The following is a 19060-nucleotide window of genomic DNA, read 5'->3' on the forward strand; positions in this document are numbered from 1 at the left end:
TGGGCGGGGCGCGGCGGGGGGGGCGGGGCCCGCGGGGGCTCGCGCGGTGCCGTCAGTTCCGGCCGCCCCGCCGTTCTCTTTGGTGTTTGCCCTGTGCCGCCGGTCCCGCCCGGCCCATGGACTGAGCGCCCCCGCCCCGGCCCAGGCCGCGCCCAGCGCAGGTGAGGGGGACGCCGCGCCGGGGGCTGTGGGGAAAGGGGGGCGGCCGCGGGGCTCCATCCCCCTTCCCCCCCGCTCCAGCACACAGCGCGGGGGCTCGCCCTGCCGCCGCTCCCGGGCCGTGCCCGCTGCCGCGGCCGCACCGCGATGGGCCCGCGGCGCGCCGCGGGCGGTGACAGCGCCGGGTTGGGGCCCGGAGCGGGGAGGGCTCGCTGCTTTCTCTTTGCCCGAAATGCTTTGCCCGCCCGGCGGCGGCGGCGGCGGCAGCGCCGGGTCGGGGCCCCCGGGGAGGGGCTCGGCCATCGCACCCGCGGGTGCCGGAGCCGAACCCGCCGGGTCCGACCCGGCCGTGCGGGGCTGCTGGGGCAGGAGGGGCGGCGGCGGTGGCGGAGCAGGGGCTCCCCAGCCCCTCCTGGCCGCACGCAGCTCAGGGGCAGCCTCCCCCGAGCGCTGCCAGCACCGGCTTTCCCCCCCTCCCCGTGCCCACCGGGTCTCGCAGCCCCCGCTGCCCCGGGATCGCTGCTCCCCGTTTCCTGGGCGCTGCACGAGTTTTTCAGGAGATGTGAAGCAACAAGTCCCTTTTAAACCTTTCCTGTCCTCGAGGTTTGCAGGGTTTGGGTTGTCCATCCAGGGCATGCTGTGCTTGGTACCGTCAGATCCGTTTTTGTGATGTATTCATCTGTTGGGTACTTTTGTCATTGCTTTTCTGGCAGGTTTAAGGCAAACCTGGGAGGAACATCCCTTGGAATGTCAGTGAAACCTAGGTATATATATATATATGTAGCAGTGAAATAAAATCTCTGAATGAAGTCTGTTGTCTGCTTTTGGAAGAGTATATTTATAAAATCTTGTATCCTCTAACTAGAAAATGCAAGTACTGCATCCTACCTTTACTGAAACTGATAGAAATGTGGGGCTTTTAATACCAGGGGCCATTAAGAACTTTTCTAATGATGCAGCTACAGCTGTGATGTAAGAGGGTGATCTCTGTTTGTCTGATGATTATCTCACATGTGCAACAAATTTGTTCAAACTTTTACAGAGATATTCGCTGGAAATCTGTTACATCTCAATGAGAATTTAAAGAGCCAATGGGCTGAGTTTTTTACTATATTTTCTGTTTTCTGACGTTGGATCAGAATTTTATTTCCAAACTCTTCTTAAAGGATGTGTGCAACAAACAATTCTTTTTTTATGTTGTTGTTTTAAGCAGCTGCTGTTTCTTTGTTCAGAGTTTTTCTCATGAATCGTGTTTACACTATCAGTACAAGTCAGTCAGAATATGAGGTGTTTTGTGGCAAAACACAACATAGGTTGAAGTAAACTTGGGATTATGTGACTTTACAAAGTCAGAGCAAAACTGGAAACTGCTGTGTGCCTTTCAGATCTTCCTGAGGAAGAGCAGCTTTATCCTGCGGACAGAGGAGCTTTCACAAAGCCCTTTTTCTGATTGCTTTGTCCAGGATCCCTGCCGGGGTTGGTGGTTTCATTGGGGTGTTGAAGATGCCCTGGGACAGTGGAGGAGATCTGATGTTGGCTCTTAGCAGTGTCAGTGGGGTTTGTGACCTGTTCTGCTGCAGGGAAAAAAAAAAACACCGACCATTCCATGTTTTGTCACAGTATTAACTGAGCTAAAGTATCAGTTTACTGTTCATTCATTATATCACTTCCTGGTTTATGGTTTTGCATGATGTTTGGAACTGTCTGTTTTATGTGCTAGTTTCCTCTTTTCCTTTAGCTTTTACTTTCAAATTTTGGGCTTTTGTTTTCCTATTAATAATCCATGTCTCAGCTCCCAAACTACTTTGCATAACATTTAGTGTTTGTGCCCTCACCAAAAAGAGCAGCATCTTTTTCTGCAGTCAGTGTTGCCTTTGAGATGGGCTTTTGTCTTGCCCCAATATTGTAGAAAAAGGTTTATCTAAGAAGGAAACATTGTTCAACCAGTGTTTTACATTTTGTGTAAATAGCCTTAAGTCTGTAAAATTTATTCTTTTTTTAATTGATTTGTAGTGAGTGTTTATTTAGACTTTCCAGTTGTAAATAGATGCTCTTAAACACTCTTGCAGCAGCTTGAGAATTTTATGCTGTACCTTGCAAAGCTACTCCCGATGGGGGTTTTTTCAAAGGTATTTCAGGTAACAAAGCATCTGAACAAACCCAGAATTTGTGGAAATTTGTTCTTTGTGCCTCAAAATAGTCGAGTGCGGGACAAAAGAGACTCAGCCACCACACTGGAGTATTTAAAACTCCTCTAGAAAATGGGAGGAGAGTGGGAATCGTTCCCACCACTGTTTTGTCTGGGAGTGAACACTGATGTGTTCCCAGCCTGCAAACAGGGGAGAAGATGCTGTTCCCTCGTGGGTCTGTGTGTGGGGTGCCCGTGAGTTGTGGTGGGAGCTGGGCTGACACTGTCCCCAGCTCTGGGCTGTCCTGCCTGGCTGGCATTGGGAGCCACTGGTGATGGGGGGCCAGGGGGTCAGTGCTGTGTGTTCCACACCCCCTTCAGCCCCCTGAGTCCTGCCAGCCCCCTCAGGGCACCCACATCCTTTGGCAGGGATAGGCTTGGGGTTCGTGTTCCAGTTGAAATGGGAATAAATGAACTTTCCTGCTTGAGAACAGTTTGCTGTTGGTGAGGAACAGGGAAGGTGCCTTCTGGCTGCCAAGGGCCAGTGGCTACTCAGGTGCAATGTCATGGAGCATCTGCTCTTCAGAGAGGAATTAGTGCTTCATTCAGCACCTCATTCCTATAGCTAAACTGCTTCTTGGATGTTGTCTGTGACGTGATTTTTGGTTGGTGATGTCAGGAAGCCCTTGTAATTTGAATTTGGTGTTTGTATCTGGCATTTGTTCTGTTTCTCAGCCTGCTCTGCCCTGGTTCCATCCAAGCCCTCCCTGGCTGGCACTGGTGGGGCAGGAGCGAGTGTGTGCACACGGGGTGGGAATGGTGGGCACAGCTGGTTCCTGACAGAGGCACAGTGGGAGTGTTGGAACCTGCAGCCTTCCGAGTCTGTGCCTCCTGAAGAACAGGACACCTTTCCGTGTGCTGGTCCTGACAGTGAATAAAACCTTTGAGGATTTAGTCTCTTGTATTTTCAAGTGGTTTCTCAGAGCCAGTCTGTGGCAGGACCCACGTGAGATCCTGTGCTGCCAAACCTGTTGTCTTACAACAACAAGGCCGTTGTGTCCCTCCAGTAGGAGACAGAAACGTGCCAGGTGCACACAAGTGTGTTCAGTCCTGGGAATCCAGGCTGGGAGGGACTCAGGGAGTGAAGTGATCCCTCCATCCCTCTGTGGTGTTGGTCTGCCAGCCTCATCCTCAGTGGATGTCTATCAATGCCCTGAAGCTTGCCACCAGTGGATCCCCTCTATCACCCAATGTAGGGCAGTTCATTGCCACTGTTACTATCAGAAGGTGTTTTCTTGATGCACTTTTAAGCCTCTTGCCCCTGGTTCTGTCACTTTAACCGTGAAGAACAGATTATTCTTTTCCACTCCAAAAACCTTGTAAGCATGTGAACTGCTCGTTGTCAGTCCCCTGCCAGCCCTCTCCTCTTCAGCATATACAAGTTCAGATCCTTTAGTACTTAGACCCTTAGAGGTTATACTTCTCTGAAGCTGAGTTTTGGGTGTTTCCTACTCTGGTTTTGCTGAGGGGGTCCCCACATGGGTGCAGAGCTCCAGCTGAGGGCTCGGTGCCTGCGTACGGAGCAGGACTGGTGCAGACCTCGCTCAGGCTGGGTCTCCACTGCTGCACCTCAGGATGGTGATGGCTTTCCCCAGAGCAGCCTGGGAGTATCACCTTGTGTTGGGAAGCACTGTTGGCTGTAGCTCTTCTCCACTGTGCTGTGCCCATGGTGGTGTCTGGGCTGTGGGTGCCAGCAGGCAGTGCCTGCCCGGTACCTGTTGCTTGCTCCTTCTGGAGCCTGGCAGGGCCAGCAGGGATGGCTGGTAGAGAAAATTCCATTGGCTTTGTGCAACTTGGTCTTGATCCTGCCTGTGAGTATAATCCATTTCCTTGCTTTCCAGATGCTTAGTTAACCTCCAGAAAACCTTCTAGAGGAGAAGTTGAACCAATAGGACTGTGAACCTCTTGTCTTCCTTCCTCACTCTCCAGTTACAAACAGCCACTGTGGTGCTGCTGCTTCAGGCTCTGCATCCTCATGTTCCACAGGGCTCCTCCAGGGGAACTGGGCAGAGTTCCGGGAGTCGCTGGAGGAGTTTGAAATGCCTGTCTGAAGTAAATTCAAGAGCTCTGTCCTCCTCTCACCTCACTGAGAAGTGAGATCTCCCCCATTTTGTGGCTGTAGTGATGCTGCTGGCATCCGCACGCACTTGGCTTAGGCATGGAAAAGAAGGATTAAACACTTTGTGCTATATTTGTAAGCAGAATAAAATAGGTTTTGATTTCCATTTAGAGCAGTCCATGCAGTGACAGGTTTCATATGCAGTACTGAGATAATTTTATTCTGAAATGGTTTTAGCTAGGTTGATTTTTTTATATGCCTATTTATGAGTGAAATCATTAGATGGGAAATGTAGCCAAAAGGTAAAATTTGTATCAGATTTTTGCAGTTAATAGCTGCCAGAGTTTCTTGGGTTAGTGGCTTGCTTTTGGTTTGGCTTTGTGAATTAAGGTCTGGGTCTAATTTTGGGAGCTGATCTCTAGGGCTGTGAGGAAGAAAGTTGACTTCCATAGAACTGGAAGCCTCACTACAGAAAGAAAATTGGCAAGTGACTCTTATAATTCTGCAAGAGCACTATTGTGAGATTCCACTGTTTGGGTGAGAAACATCACTTGGGGTTGGGGAAAGAGCAATGAAGATTCTTGGATCAGGTTGGAAACTGTGTTTGGAAAAGCAGCTCCCTTGAGCAGCCTGTCAGTGGGAAGGGTCCTGCGAGTTCTCATCATCAAAGGGATGAGGCAAACAATGCAGGGTGAGAGATTTGCTACAGGAGCTTTTTTTGGCTTTAGGAAGCAAAATTCTAACTCTATGTTTTTTCTTTTAGGCATTCTCCATCATAAATATCCAATTCAGAACTAAGTCCAAATCTTCACTCTCTGGATCTCCTAAAGGTACTGGAAACTTACTTAAAGCATTAAAGTTTCTTACCTTTTGTTTACATCACACTGAAGAAACCACAAGTTGTGGCAAAACATGATTATCCACAGGAAGTGTTTTTTTTTTTTTTTGTTTGGTCCTCTGGCTTCCATCTGCAATTCCTGTGAGAATTCTAACACAAAAAAAGCCCTAAGAAAACTTTTATCTGAAAACGCTGTATTCTTGCTTTTATACAGGAAGATTTTCATTTCTTTTTGGCTGTGTGGACTGAGGCTACACTCACATCTTTGTGCATTTCTTTGGTTACCTTAGTGATGTCTGAACTCTGCATTTTAATGTATTCAGAATTTCTGGGAATGTTCCAGGCGTTGATGCACCAAAAGAAAATAAAAATCTAAAAACAAGTGGGGAGCAGTCCTCTGTCATCTGGAAATCCATCTAGGTAGAGCAGTGGCCATAGGTCCCCGAGTCCTTTGATGGCAGCCACCACAGCACCAGGAGAACCTTCTGGAGCAACACTGTTTTGGGAACATTTGAAATACTCTTGGATGAGTTAAGGAAAAGTAACGGTGTGAGGCTGGGAAGGGAGCAGGTTGTGGGATTAGCTGATGCCTCAGGTGGTGTGAGTGAAACATTAGTTCTTTTGCCCTCTCTTCGCATGGTTGAGTGGGTTTGAGTTCTAGCAATGCCTCAAGTGTTGTGTAGGGATCAGTTACTTAGACCAGTATTTGTCTTCAAAAGTTTGGAGCAGCTCACCCCTGATTACAGGGAAAAATCTCCTGGAATTCTGGCATCTTTGTTCCTGTGACCACTGAAACAGTCTTTATGAGTTGTTAGCTTCAACTTTCTAGGTATGGTGCTTTTTTCTTGGATAGTTAGGATTTTATAAACCTGTTATAGAGTAAAGGGCATATTCCTGTGTAAAAGCGCTGTAAACCCTTCCAGAATCCCCAAATAACCTGGAATTAAATCTGCAGTGATGGAGAGTGAGTTCTTCTACCTGAGTGAAATACTTCCCACAAATCAACTACAGCATCAACTTCACAGGTAGCTGAAAAATACAAACTAAACTCCAGTTTGTTTTGTCAGACTGTTCTTTGAGGTTACTTGCCAAAATGTGAGCTAAGTGCTTTTAAAAAGAAAGCGTAATATATATTTGTATATATAATCTTGGAAGGTATAACCTTGTAAGCTACTTCCTAGTGTCTGAAATTGTCAGAAATTTGTAAAGTGGAATATCAGTGTTTCACAAGATGGTTTTAATGCCTACTTTGCCTTGGTTCTGCCTGAATTCAGTGTATTCAACTCTGAAATAGTTCTGAATTGGTGATAACTTACAGGGTGCAGAGGCAACTTTTGATCTCAGTGTAGGGAGGTGAGGTTGGTGAAGGAGTGAGAAACATGATGATGAGGTAGCAATTTGTGTAGAAACAAGCATTACATTTTCTTAGGTTAAAAATTATACATTTATTGGAAAAGTTCTATTTTCATTACAATTCCATTCCCTCCCTGATCACAAGTTTCTGTTCAGCTGTGGTGAAAGCCTGGTGTGGCCAGGTACTGGATGTGCTGGGGATAACCCCTAACAGCAGTGTCTGCCACAGCTTCCAGGTGTTTGTTCCCAGTAAGGGTGGGGCTGACTGATTCCTTAACTTCTGTGTCTGTTAGGCAGTGCAGCTTTTCCTACCTCTGCTGTTTGCAGTCCTGGGAAGGAGCACTCACAGGATCCTGTTGAACCTCTGTTCTTTCTCCCTAAGTTCCTGGCTGCAGAGCCAGGTGTTGCTGGGGTGGTTTTGCTCCTCAAAGCCTGGCTGTGCCTGCGCTGGGGGTGTGTGTTCTGCACAGTGGGTGGGACTGGGACATCGGGCAGGTGCCCAGCTGAGCTGGGCTTCGCTCTCAGCGCTTGGTTCCTGGAGAGCCTGGGTGCCTTTTGGGTTCCCAGAGGTCCATGAGGGCTGAATGGATTTTTCCATTTGATTGGGAGTCTGTGGGAGGGCTTGTGGTGGTTCCCAGTGAGAGGTGCTTCCAGCCCTTCTCCAGGCCCCTGCAGCCTGTTCGGGTGTGACTGAGCGGCCGCTTTGCTGGGTTGGGCACGTGGGCTCTGCCCTGAGCAGGTTTGGGCTACGGACACTGCAGTTCTCTGGTCTGGTGGGCAGATGTGCACAGCTCAAGTCTGCTCCTAACTGGAGCAGATTCCAAACCCTTATTGTCTGAGGCAGTAGGATGTGAGCTCAAGTCCCCACAGGTTTTGGTGGATAAGGGCTGAATTGTGTCCTGGAGGTGTTTGCAGAGGAGCTGTCCCAGGCCAAGCACCGCGGGCTGTGAGTCCTGCTGGGAGCTGGGCAGTGTCTGACCTGTGTCTGGGCTTCTCAGGGACTCGGCCCTAAATAGAGAAAGCAAACTGTACTGTCCTTGTCAGGGACTTCTCTCCTTGGGAAAGAAAATTCCTGGGGATGGCATAGTGCTCCTCTCTGCATCATCTGACTGGAAACCACTCTCACCTAAGTGTTCTGAAACCCGCCTCCCTAAAACCAGGCGATGGCAGGTATGGGAAAGGTAATGCCTTGCTGTAAAAGCAAACTGCTTGGAGACAGTTTTCTGAAAGGAATGCCAGACTTCCTTTCCAGCATGATCTGAAACATCCTGATGTTCCTGACTTCAAAATAACAATTTTCAGTGGCGTCTTCTCGAAACGTGTGGGTTAGAAACTGTAAGTTCAGTTACTTGGAAGGACGTTGTACTTCAGCAGGAAAGGAGAATTCACTTTTTTTATTACACTGCCAGACTTTGTTATAGTCTTTCCCAGGCAATTATTATTGTTGTGTTATGTTTGAAAATTTTCAGTGTTTCTAGTGATGCTTGTGGGAATGAAACTTAGTGATTATAGAGTTATTACCCTGGAGTCTTATTCTAAATACTCTTCCTCTTTGTCTTAGGATTTCTTGGATTTCCTTTAGGCAGATTTCCTAATACCACACTCATAGTTATAATGCACCCAGTGTGTAACTGCTGCAAATTTAGTAGTCCAATATAGGATTTATTTTGACTATAGATAATCTACATGTGTTTTCTGGACTGATGAGATCTGAACTGTTTTTGCTCTCTAGTAAAAACAAAGTTATCCAGGTGGTAATATGATAAGTCTGACATGTTTATGATTTTTTTTTCCAAAATAAAAATATTCCAGATGGTAGATTTGTTGCTGTATCTGTTGTTTCCCAGTAGCTTCTTACCTCTTATTTAACAAATAATTAAATCTTTCTACCCATGAATGTATTAATCTAGGGTCCCCTCACAGGCTTTTTTTGTCAGTAACTAGCTAAAAACTTCCCTCTGACTCATTGCTGCTCCTCTCACATTTGGAAGTCCATTCACAGGTTCAGAATTTGAAGCTCACAGAGCACTAGTGGAGTTGTGTTGCCACTAATAGCTCCCTGGTGGTAGCTGGAGCAGTGATTTCTCCTTTTCACCTATCAATTATGAAAGAATGAACCTCTGCTTGCTGCCCTAATCAAATCTGTAGGTGACCAGTATGTGTGCATGTGCCAGTGCCTCTGTGTGTAAAATGGATTTACTTGGCTGTAAAATGTATTTTTAACAAATAAATTGATACGTGGCTCGTAAGTGGATATGGGCAGCTGACCTGTTCGTGTCTATTTAGGTTCCACTGGCTGAGCATGAAGATAATGTTGCATCCATGTGTAAGAGAAATCTAATACTAATTTGTCAGTGGAGGAAGGGTCTGTCACAGCCCTGCACACGGACTGGGGTGCCCCTGGCGCTCCGAGGGGGTTTTCCTACATGGCCATAGATGCCCCTGAGCACTTCCAGCACTTGTTTATAGTGCTGCAAGGCCAAGTGACTCTAAATTGATGCTTGAACTGTGACTGAGGCATGCCCTGACTTAAATAGAAGTAACCTTCAGAATACATGTGGCTGACACAGTTTATGATCTCTTGCACCTTTACTTTTCCCAGCCAGAGCCACTGCGGCGTTTCCTGCTGCACACCAGCTCTTTCCCCTCACAAGTGGCTCAGCATTCTTGGTATCCAGGGGAAAACTCTATGATTATAGTTAAAGGATGCATGCTCTAAAATAGTTGTTTTGTAAAGACTGCATTTATTGCTTGCCCTCCAAGTGGAAAAGTTCAGCTTCAAATGGAAGAATGCATGAAATGTCATTTGTCCATGGAAACTTATACACTTTGTTCAGAGTATAAGCAGTGGCTATGCATGTAGGTAACTGGATTTGCTTTGTAAGTGGATTCAGTGGTGAGGAAAAGACATAGACAGTAATGAACAAGCATAAATAAAGCTTCCATACTACTCTTTTATAAATGCAAGAGGTGTTAAGCTTACACGACAGGGCGTATAGATGGAACTGCTGTTAAAACTGATGTGTGAGTGACTTACTGCAGACAAAATGGGAACAGTGGATGGTGGAACACTTCTCCTTTTGCTGATGGAGGAATAATTTCAGTAGATTGTTAGAGAATGCTAAATATTTGGCATAATCTTTTTTTCATCTTTATGTTTCAGGTCAGCAATTTGTCTTCCCCACACGGAGTTTGTCTGCGTTCAAAGCTGTTTGCCTACAGTAATCTGCTCTGGTTGGAAGTGAACATGTCTCAAGTTCAGATTCAGAATCCTTCTGCTGCCCTTGCAGGGAGCCAAATATTGAATAAAACCCCAGCTCTTTCACAGCCTTTGAGTATTCCTTCTACTACCAGTTCTTTGCCCTCTGAAAATGCAGGCAGACCTATCCAAAACTCTGCTTTGCCCTCTGCTTCAGTTACATCCACCAATGCAGCTGCAGGTAAGAATAACTGTCAATAATTGTATATATTCTTAGTGTTTATAGTCTCTCTGTGTAGGCATATGTGTGTGTATATATATATATACACATATGTATATACACACACATATATATATGCCTATATAATATATAGAGTATATAGGCATATATATATACACTATATATATATAGTATATAGGCATAATATACTTCTGATGTCTTGCACCTACACATACTTTAAAAATAATATTTATCCAACTGCACTAGCTTGTTATTCTCTCTGCCTATAGAATGAAATCTGTTTGAGACAGGTAGAAGCATACTTTTCCACAAAGTTCTAATAATTAATTGATAAGTTTGTAACAGTAAAGAATATTTTGTGTGGCATTTAATTTTTGAAACAGTGCTATCCATCTTTTCTACCAATAGCTTGTTTTAAATATAAAAAAGTGTTGTTTGAAATAGTTTGTTTAGTTCTATTATCTCTAGTTCTTTTATGACCAGTTTAATGATAAATATATTATGCTGAAAAAATACAATAGAGCAAATAAAAGGTAATAAATAAAAAATAGCTAATAGGGAAAAATAGGATTAGGAAAAAGAAATTAACTGACCTTTTTAAATTATTCAAGGCAAATGACCCTGATAGATGCTTAGAAGATTTGGTCCTTGAAATGTACCACATAAGATACCATCTGAATGTGGGAATTCTAACTCTCTACTTCTGGCTTGCGTTAGAACGTTGAATTTAATGATGCTTCTTTTAGGCATCAGCATTGCTTGGAAATTCTGAAGGTCAGGAGATTGTTACCACTTTGGCCAGTGATCAGAGCTGGCTGTTCCAGCAGATCCTTGCTGGGAAGTGGTGTATTGCAGGCAACTAGGTGCTAAGCCACTGAGATTTCTTTTTTTTAATTGAAATCGATAGTGGAGTTCACAGTTACCTGTTCATTTATCCGATTTTATGTAATCTTTCAGCTCCTTCAAACATGGCAAACCCCAAAGAGAAAACCCCCATGTGTCTTGTGAATGAGTTAGCCCGTTTCAACAAGATTCAGCCCGAGTATAAGCTTTTGAGTGAGCAAGGTCCAGCTCACTCCAAGGTAAATCTTCATACGGGTTTCCTGTTGCTGCCACTCATACTCTTTCACTTCCATGAGTGGAAAGGCCAAGTGTGTGCTCTTGGTGCAGGGTAATCCAGAGTCGTGGAGAGGAATGGGAAGCCCCCGGAGTACCGACAGTAGGGCAGTGTGGAGCTGTTACTGGGGGACTGAACAGCTGGTTTCCCAAAGTGTCCCTTGAGCTCCAAGGTGCGAAGGAGGCAAGCTGGCATGTACAAAAAATAACAGTCAGAGCATCTGTTCGATTGTGTTTTCATTCTGATTGGAATTAATTAAGTAAATTACCAGGGAGACCTTGGCTTGCCGTTTGTCTGATTAATTTGTCAAAATTTCGGGCGATGTATATCCTGCCTAATCCCACATACTTTGCTTGTAATCAAATAGACTTGTGTTCACCTGTGAGCATGTAGAAGCTTTTATGCTGCAGTGTGAACTTAACTGTCTTCAGACTGCTGAAAAATATCTTTAAAAAACCCTTCAGAGTATTAAAGCAGGAGTGGAGTTACGTGGCACACAGAATGGTAGCTTCCAGGCTGCTGTTCAGTGGTGTGGGCACAGCAGCTCTCCCGGGGCTGTCACCTCTCCACATGTGGTGCTTGGGGTTTTTAGCCTGTCTGACCTCATGCAGGAGAGTTGCCAGCTACAGTTGGTGTGAAATTCTTAGTTCAGTCATCAGGGAAATCCTGTTGGTGCCCAAGGTGTTGGAAATCTGGAGATGACATGGGAGTTAAGGAGAGCTTGAATTACCGTATCCTCAACTTGTGCATCCACTGAAAGACTCATTGTTTTGGGTGAGAGGGTCTCATAAATTGTGTGAATTCTGAAGCAGCTCCTAACAAAGTTCCTGTCTCTGGTTTTGAGGTGTTTACAGTGCAGCTGACTCTTGGGGACCAGCACTGGGAAGCTGAAGGAACTAGTATTAAAAAAGCGCAACACGCAGCAGCTGCCAAAGCTTTGGAAGGGACAAAATTCCCCAAGCCTACGGCTCGTCCCTCCCGTAGTGAAGGCAAGAATCCAGGTATATGCCACAACAAACTGCTTTAAAAAAAAAGTGTACATAGGGAGAATACACCTTTCTGCTTTTGGTATGTATTAAAGTTGCATCAGGATGAATAAAAACTGTGATTCTGCCTATTTAACAATGGCAGTTGCCAGGTCTTGTGAGAACTTCATCTTGATTTAGTCTATGATTGTTGTAGGTGACGTGGTAAATATCATTGCAGAAGCAAATTAAATGTGCAGTTTTTTCCATCAAATCATTCAGGCTTGGAAAACCAGCTGCTTGACTTACTGTTTTGTATTGTAACACTTAGGGAAATCCTGGAAAAGATGTTTATCCTAGTCCTAAAAAAACCCCACTAATTAAAAAAAGAAGGAAAAAAAACCTCGTATGAGGAATTTTGGTCATAGCAAAGAACAATCTTTTGTGTGGGCAGATGAATGTGTTACATAATTCTGGAGAATAATTCGAAAGCTGGACAATAAATATTTCTTTGGAAATGTTTAATTTCAAAAAAAAATATATAATGTGGGAGATTGGATCAGAACATTGGAATTTGCTTAATTTGTACTTCTTTAAAGATAAATATGTATTGATTTGGATGAAAGCATTTAAGTTGTAGTTTGTTGTGTTTAGTGAACTTCGTATGTTACTAAGGTTGCTGCTAAGACCTGTTTAAGATGTCAAATTCTGTATGTACTGTCTTCACATCTCAGCTGCACGTGAGTGTAACTCAGTCCCTGCAGTCCAGAGCCTGGGACAGCATCAGTGTGTTCAGCTGTGTTTGCCATCACCTAAATTCCTTCTTTAGAAAGACTTTGTACAGTCAGCAGTGAAAATACTGAAACTAGCAGTAACTTATTTTGTCTGTGCACCTGTTCCATAATTTAGTTTTGTTTTAGCAATTACCTTACACCAACCCCCTTGTACAGCAGTACACACTGATTTCTGAGCCAGAAGGACAGACAGAATGACACTTACTGACTCCTTTCTCCAGTGAGAATGGACAGGGAGTCAGTTCTTCATCCTCATGATACTGAGAGAAATATTTTAGCTCTCAGCAGCAATTTACCTGCCTTTCTCCAAGGCCAGTTGCAATTTCAAAGCGAGGAGTCATAGAAACCATTCTTAGGTCATTGAGTACAGAGAAATATTTGATTCTCAGTAAACAAGAGACACAGAAGGAATGTAGCATATCTGGTAATTTAAAAGGATTTTTTGTAGAAGAGGAGCTTCTTTTCTGCAGACCACATTGTTAGATATGCTGTGAACATAAGTAAATTAGCAGCTTTAGAAATTTAAAGCAAAATAAAAAAAAAAAACAAAATAAAACCAAAACAAGACCCCAGCAAATGCACTTTTTTGTAACAGGATTTGTCACAACTGCTGATTTAGTGTACATCAGATAGACTTATTCTCTTTGTGTTCATTAGCAGTTCTGTTTGGAATTCAGTCCTGTCGGATATTGCGTGTGGCAAAACTTAAGCTCATTTTTCCGTGCTGTGAGACAGCATAAGAGCTTAGGTTGTCTCTGTTCCTTGGGACAGCTGGCCAACCCTTCCTGTTCCTTTTCCTTCAGACAGTGTAACCCCCACAGTGGAGTTGAATGCACTGTGCATGAAGCTGGGGAAGAAGCCCATGTACAAGCCCATCGATCCGTACACGGGGATGAGATCCACCTACAACTACACCATGCGGGGTGGCACCTACCCCCCACGGTACGTGCACGGGGTTGGCAGCCTCCTGCCCTGGAACCTCTGCTCTCACCTCCCCAGGCTCGGGTGTTGCCTCCTAAGACTGGCTGTGTCACCCTCAGAGGGACACTCAGCTGAAGCAGAGCCAGCTTATGAGGCCAGAGGGTTGGAGAAGGACACCCACTAATGTCTGTAATTTGTCTTATTTCCAGTGGTTTATTGTATTGCAAGGGAGCTGGGCCAAATGTTGAAGTGTTTTTGAGGGCACTCAGGCATAGTCAGCTTCACTAAGCAAATACCTAAATATTTCTTGCATTCCCTTTCTGTGCAAAAGCAAAAGTGAAGAAAACAATTTGATGTTCTTTCTGAAACTATTTAAATTAAAGCTTCAGTTTAAAGAATTTTATATGGGCATAGAAAAATAGAATTCAAAACTGACTGGCCTGGCAAGTCTATAAAAAGTGCAGTGATGTTGTCTTGGTGTTGTACTTGGTCAGAAATGTATTCCTATTGTAAAACAAGGAATGTTGATATTTGCTTCAAAGATTTCTCCCTAAATTCGTTTAGACTCCAAATCAAGATGTGGCTTTTTAATCCTAATGCTTCAGTGCCAAGTTGTGGTTACTGATATCCAGGAGATTCACCCACATCTAACATAGGTGTCTGTTTACTTTTTAGGCCAAACCTTCTTCTTATTTACCTCTCCCTTTGCAGGTACTTTTACCCTTTTCCTGTCGGGCCCTTACTTTATCAAGTGGAGCTTTCAATTGGAGGGCAGCAGTTTCATGGGAAAGGAAGAACAAGACAAGCTGCTAAACATGATGCAGCTGCTAAAGCACTGAAAGTTCTGCAGAATGAGCCCTTGCCTGAGAAACCAGAGGTGGGAATTAGTCTTAGTGTTTTAAGCATAAATGGCTAAGATAAACTGAGATATTATTGTAGAATTTTTTCCTTATTGAGAGGAAGAGGACAGTTGGGAAATTTAATTCTGTGCAGTAGTGGGGGACCTTCTTATGTCAACACTGATTTAAAGCATAAACTTCTATGGAACTAGAGTTTTCCCAGATGAAGCTTTGTTAATTCTTTTACTGTCATATTTTTTTCACAGCAATGCTCTAGACCTCTGTCAGATATGAGCACTGGAAGCATAGATAGGAATTAATATCTAACCAGGTACAGATCATACACAAACTTCTGAAGACGTGTATAAATGGGCAACATAAAAATCAGACATGGATTTTACTTCCTGGGCAAAGTTCCTACATGATTTTGGAAAGAACCACAGGAGTTCTAGAAGAGCAGGAAGTTCATGGAAGTAGTAAACTCATACACACATTTTGATATGAATATAGGAACTCGATTTGTATCCCTTCATATATTTATGGCTGCCCAGCACTTTGCATTCCAATACCCTGTTATTGCTTTTTTTTGTGTTTTTTTGTTAAGTGGCTTTAGGCAGCAGGTCTCACTGTGGGCACAGGAGTCACTCAGCTCCTGGGCTGGTTGAGAGCCTGCACAGCTCCCTGTGTGTTGGCTGCCTTGGCCAAAGGCAGAACTAGTAACTTGCAATGTGGGGAGTGGGAGAACTTGCTGGACATGGAGTCTGGCTGTGTGCTGAGAAAGAAGGAAAATGAAGAATTGGGCAAGAAGGTAACAAGGGGTCTCAGACTGAGAAAATAAAAATAGCTGGAAGCTACCAGGAATGGCAGAGCAAGAGGCTTGAGGACACGTGGTGTGAAGCCAAGGGACTCGGAGTTAACTCCGAGGGTGTGTGTGAGAGAGCATTGCCAGGTAATTGGGCAAAAGCACTGGCTCAGGAAGAGGCCTGGGAGGTGCTGGGAGAGGTGGTTTGGGTAAGGGAACGCAGTTTATTGAATGATGGAGGCCATTAGGGATTACAGATGCTGTTGGGGAGAAGGGAGTGGTGCTGGGAACAGGAACTGAGAGAGTGGGGGTGAGCTCTGCACTGAAATCTGAACTGGGATAGGCAGAGTGTGGGCAGGGGCCAGCTGGGCTTTGTGCAGGAGAGGCCAAGGCAGAGGAGGATGTGCCCCTTCAGTGCAGGGAACCCCAAATTCCAGTGTTATTGTTGTTCTGTGCCAGTGGTGCAGAACATTCTCTCTTTGCACCCACCCTGTAAAAGACAACCTGCTCTCATCAGCTGTTTTGCCCCTCAGAGAGCCCAGGTCTGTGCCAGACCCAGGGAGCAGCTCTGCAGGAAGTCATGGGCTCACATGTCACTGGATTGTTTTCTGTTCCCTGTTTTAGAAATGCTTCTGTGCAGGTGACTTTCTGGAAATTTATAGAGTTGTGTTTAAAAGGTGGGTAATGTGAGGTCTTCAGAACAAGCTCTGCCACTGTTTTCCATGACCACATCCCCTGTTTGTGGGATGTCTTGTTTGGCGTGAGGGCTGTGAATCCAGGGGTAAAGGGAGATTGCAAGAAGGGAGAATTATTTTCTTAATAAAACAGGACCTGAATGGTGTCTGAACCCTGAGAAACCTGCATTTGTGATTTTGTTTTTCAATTTATGTTTGATTTAGTCTGCAAAAGGAACAGTAGGAAATGCAGCTTAGGGAGAGGAGAGCAGGCCTTGGAACAGGGGGTGATGGTTTATAACAAGCACTCAGATAAATCAGGTTTTCATTTAAAGTTTGGTACTTAAATTCATTAATACTTGTGGCTTTCAGATATTGTAGTTTTAGAAATGTCTGAAGGAATTGTTTCTGTATCAGCATTTTGTACTAGACAAGATGAAGGTAGAATAAGGAAGGTTTTGGTGCTAAGTGAGCCCTGTTCATTCCTGCATCCAGTGAGAAAAGGATCTGGAAGGATACAGGAGTGTGAGGTCATGAGAGATGCTATTAAAATGCCTGTGTACAAGGGAGGCAAATTAGGGTTTCACAAGCAGATATAATCCTGATACTTCCTACCAGTCATTTGATGTTGCCAGTAATTGTCTTTTTAAATGTAGTTATTTCTGTGTGTTCTGTTTGTGTGTGTGTTTGTGTAAACAGAATATTCTGAAGTTTGAACTCTTGTGTTTTGAGGGGGGGTAATTTTGTACATTTTTTTAATTATTATTTTTCATCACAAATGTTTGTTTTTATGCGATTTGACTCTTGTATTTTTAAATTAGAAAATATTCAGTGATTAATAACAGTTGGGCTTAATGATCTCAAAGGTCTTTTCCAACCTTAAACGATCCTGTGATTCTAAGAAGATATCATTGAATAAAATGATTAGACTTTAAGGGTAAGAATGACCATTTCCCACACCTTCTTGGGCTGCAAATGTAGAAGCAAGTGGCAGGAAAAAAGTGTAGTAATATTAGCCCTCAGCTGGACCAAGCCCTGCCTGAAGAACCCAATGTCATGTTTGACATGGGTTGGGACACGGTGGTGAAGGTGCAGGACAGGGTGACTTGGCAGAGGCAAAGACAGACCTGATACAACATTGATTGAAAGCTTAGGAATACAGAGAGCTGGGCTTCCTAGTATGAATTTGGGACAGCAATTCTGACTTTGGCCTCAAGATCCTAAACCCAGAATTGCTTCTGTGTTTGTTGTCAACTTACATCAGCTCCTCTTTATCCCCTGAACGTGGAAGAGCAGACTCAGGCTGGGGCTGTGGTTGATCAGGGCAGTTCTGCTCAGCACCTTCCCAGGGGTGCAGCATTGGCTCACAGAGAGTCTTGAGGAAGGGCACATGGAAGGAGTTCTGGAAGGGGTCAGATCCCTCCTAACGGAGTATAGTATTTGTGTAACTCGCTTGGGATTTTTTAATATCGCTTTTTTTTTCCTTTTGTGACTGGTTTTCACTTGTTAGAGATGGGTTTGAACAATGTGATGAGAGCTAGGAGTGGTAAATGCTAGTATTTGAGGTCTTGTCCTGATTTAGAGGCACAGATTCCTTGGAGAGTTTAGTCTATGCACACATGCAAACTACTTCAAAAGCAAACCTGAGCCATCACCTGCCTGGAGATGTGCAAGGAAAGGGAGAGAGCATGTGTGTATGATTAGTTTTGATTTATAAAATAAACTGATCCAGAACTGAACTAGAGGCAAAATAACCAGTAAAATAGCTACAGACTGTTAATTGTTATTTTACTATTAATTTACTCTTTTTAGATAAAGGTATTGAAGAAAAGAACCTGTGTTTTGCACTGTGCATAGGCTTGGAATATGTCAAGAATATACAGCATAATAGAGCAAATAATTCTGTTCTATTTATTTGTATTCTCTTGAGAGAGTGTTAAGTGGCAAAAATTAATCCAATAAAGAGAAGTCTGGGTCATCTTAGTAAAGAAAAATGTTGGAATTCAAAAAACTAGAATATAGCGAAAACTACAAGAAGTGGAAAAATATTTGTAATTGAAGTCGTTGTGCTCATGTTTGTCAGTGAGGGCAGTGACAGACTCCTCCTGGAACCCCCAGGCTGGAGTGAACATGGCCTTAGGGGGTTCAGATATTCCTTCTGCTGCTATTCCTGCTGAACTTACCAGTTGCATTTGAAATCAAGGCTTTGACTTGTGTGTTCAGTCTGGGCTTTGCCAGTTCTGCCTCGTGCTGGGAAGGGTGAGGGGCTGGGGGGATGCTCCAGGGGCTGCTGTGCCCTGGGGGCTCCGTGTTCAGAGCTGCCCCTGCCCTGTGACACCTCCACACACAGCCTGGGACTGCTGTGGCTCTGGGATCACACCTGTCAGGGGCTGCTCTTGTAGGAGGACATTGTGCTCTGTGTGCTCTCCTGCCACTCCAACCTGACATACAAGGTCAGCCCATGAGAACAGTGTGAAATCTGCTGGGACAGTGGGACAAGTGAAAACCTTAGATTAATTTTACTATTTTGGTTTTTTGTCTGAGATGGGAAGAGGCTGTTTTTAAGGGCTGGGATAAAAAATCTTTCATGTTTTAAACCGACTCATTAGTAGCAGCCATAGGGGATGCTTGCTGCCATCAAACTGGTTTTAATCCAGAGAGCTCTCTAGCTCAGCTCTTCTGCTGCTTCTCCAATAACATATTGAAATCATTTTTATTACCTGATTGCATAACTAGTATTGTGGCATGATATAATTGGTGAAATTGTTGCTGTTCATCTTTATCATAATCTTTCCAATAGCACTGCTGGACACTTAGTCCTAAAATTTCTCTGTTGCTGTTGCCTCTTAATTCAAGTTGATCCCAGCATCAGTGAAGATATTTTTGAAATCACAATCAAAGTTTTACCTGG

At 44.3% G+C, this 19060-nt stretch overlaps 1 protein-coding gene across 5 annotated transcripts in view; it reads left to right on the top strand.

Annotated features, from left to right (window-relative positions):
• The first annotated feature begins 39 nt into the window (after nucleotides 1–39).
• STAU1 (staufen double-stranded RNA binding protein 1) overlaps nucleotides 40–19060 on the top strand; it is a 29983-nt gene continuing 10962 nt past the window's right edge. For 2 of the 5 annotated variants that reach the window (XM_017832320.1, XM_017832323.1), the window contains exons 1-7: nucleotides 40–161; nucleotides 5170–5236; nucleotides 9761–10037; nucleotides 10995–11119; nucleotides 11999–12155; nucleotides 13717–13855; nucleotides 14546–14711. In XM_017832320.1, the coding sequence (XP_017687809.1) occupies nucleotides 9845–10037; nucleotides 10995–11119; nucleotides 11999–12155; nucleotides 13717–13855; nucleotides 14546–14711 (780 nt within the window). In that variant the 5' untranslated portion in view covers nucleotides 40–161; nucleotides 5170–5236; nucleotides 9761–9844. The remainder of the gene's footprint in view (nucleotides 162–5169; nucleotides 5237–9760; nucleotides 10038–10994; nucleotides 11120–11998; nucleotides 12156–13716; nucleotides 13856–14545; nucleotides 14712–19060) is intronic. The other 3 variants (XM_017832322.1, XM_017832324.1, XM_017832321.1) reach the window with 2 other exon arrangements.

This window comes from Lepidothrix coronata, unplaced genomic scaffold (genome assembly GCF_001604755.1).
Source record: "Lepidothrix coronata isolate B3197 unplaced genomic scaffold, Lepidothrix_coronata-1.0 Scaffold201, whole genome shotgun sequence".
Taxonomy (NCBI): domain Eukaryota; kingdom Metazoa; phylum Chordata; class Aves; order Passeriformes; family Pipridae; genus Lepidothrix; species Lepidothrix coronata.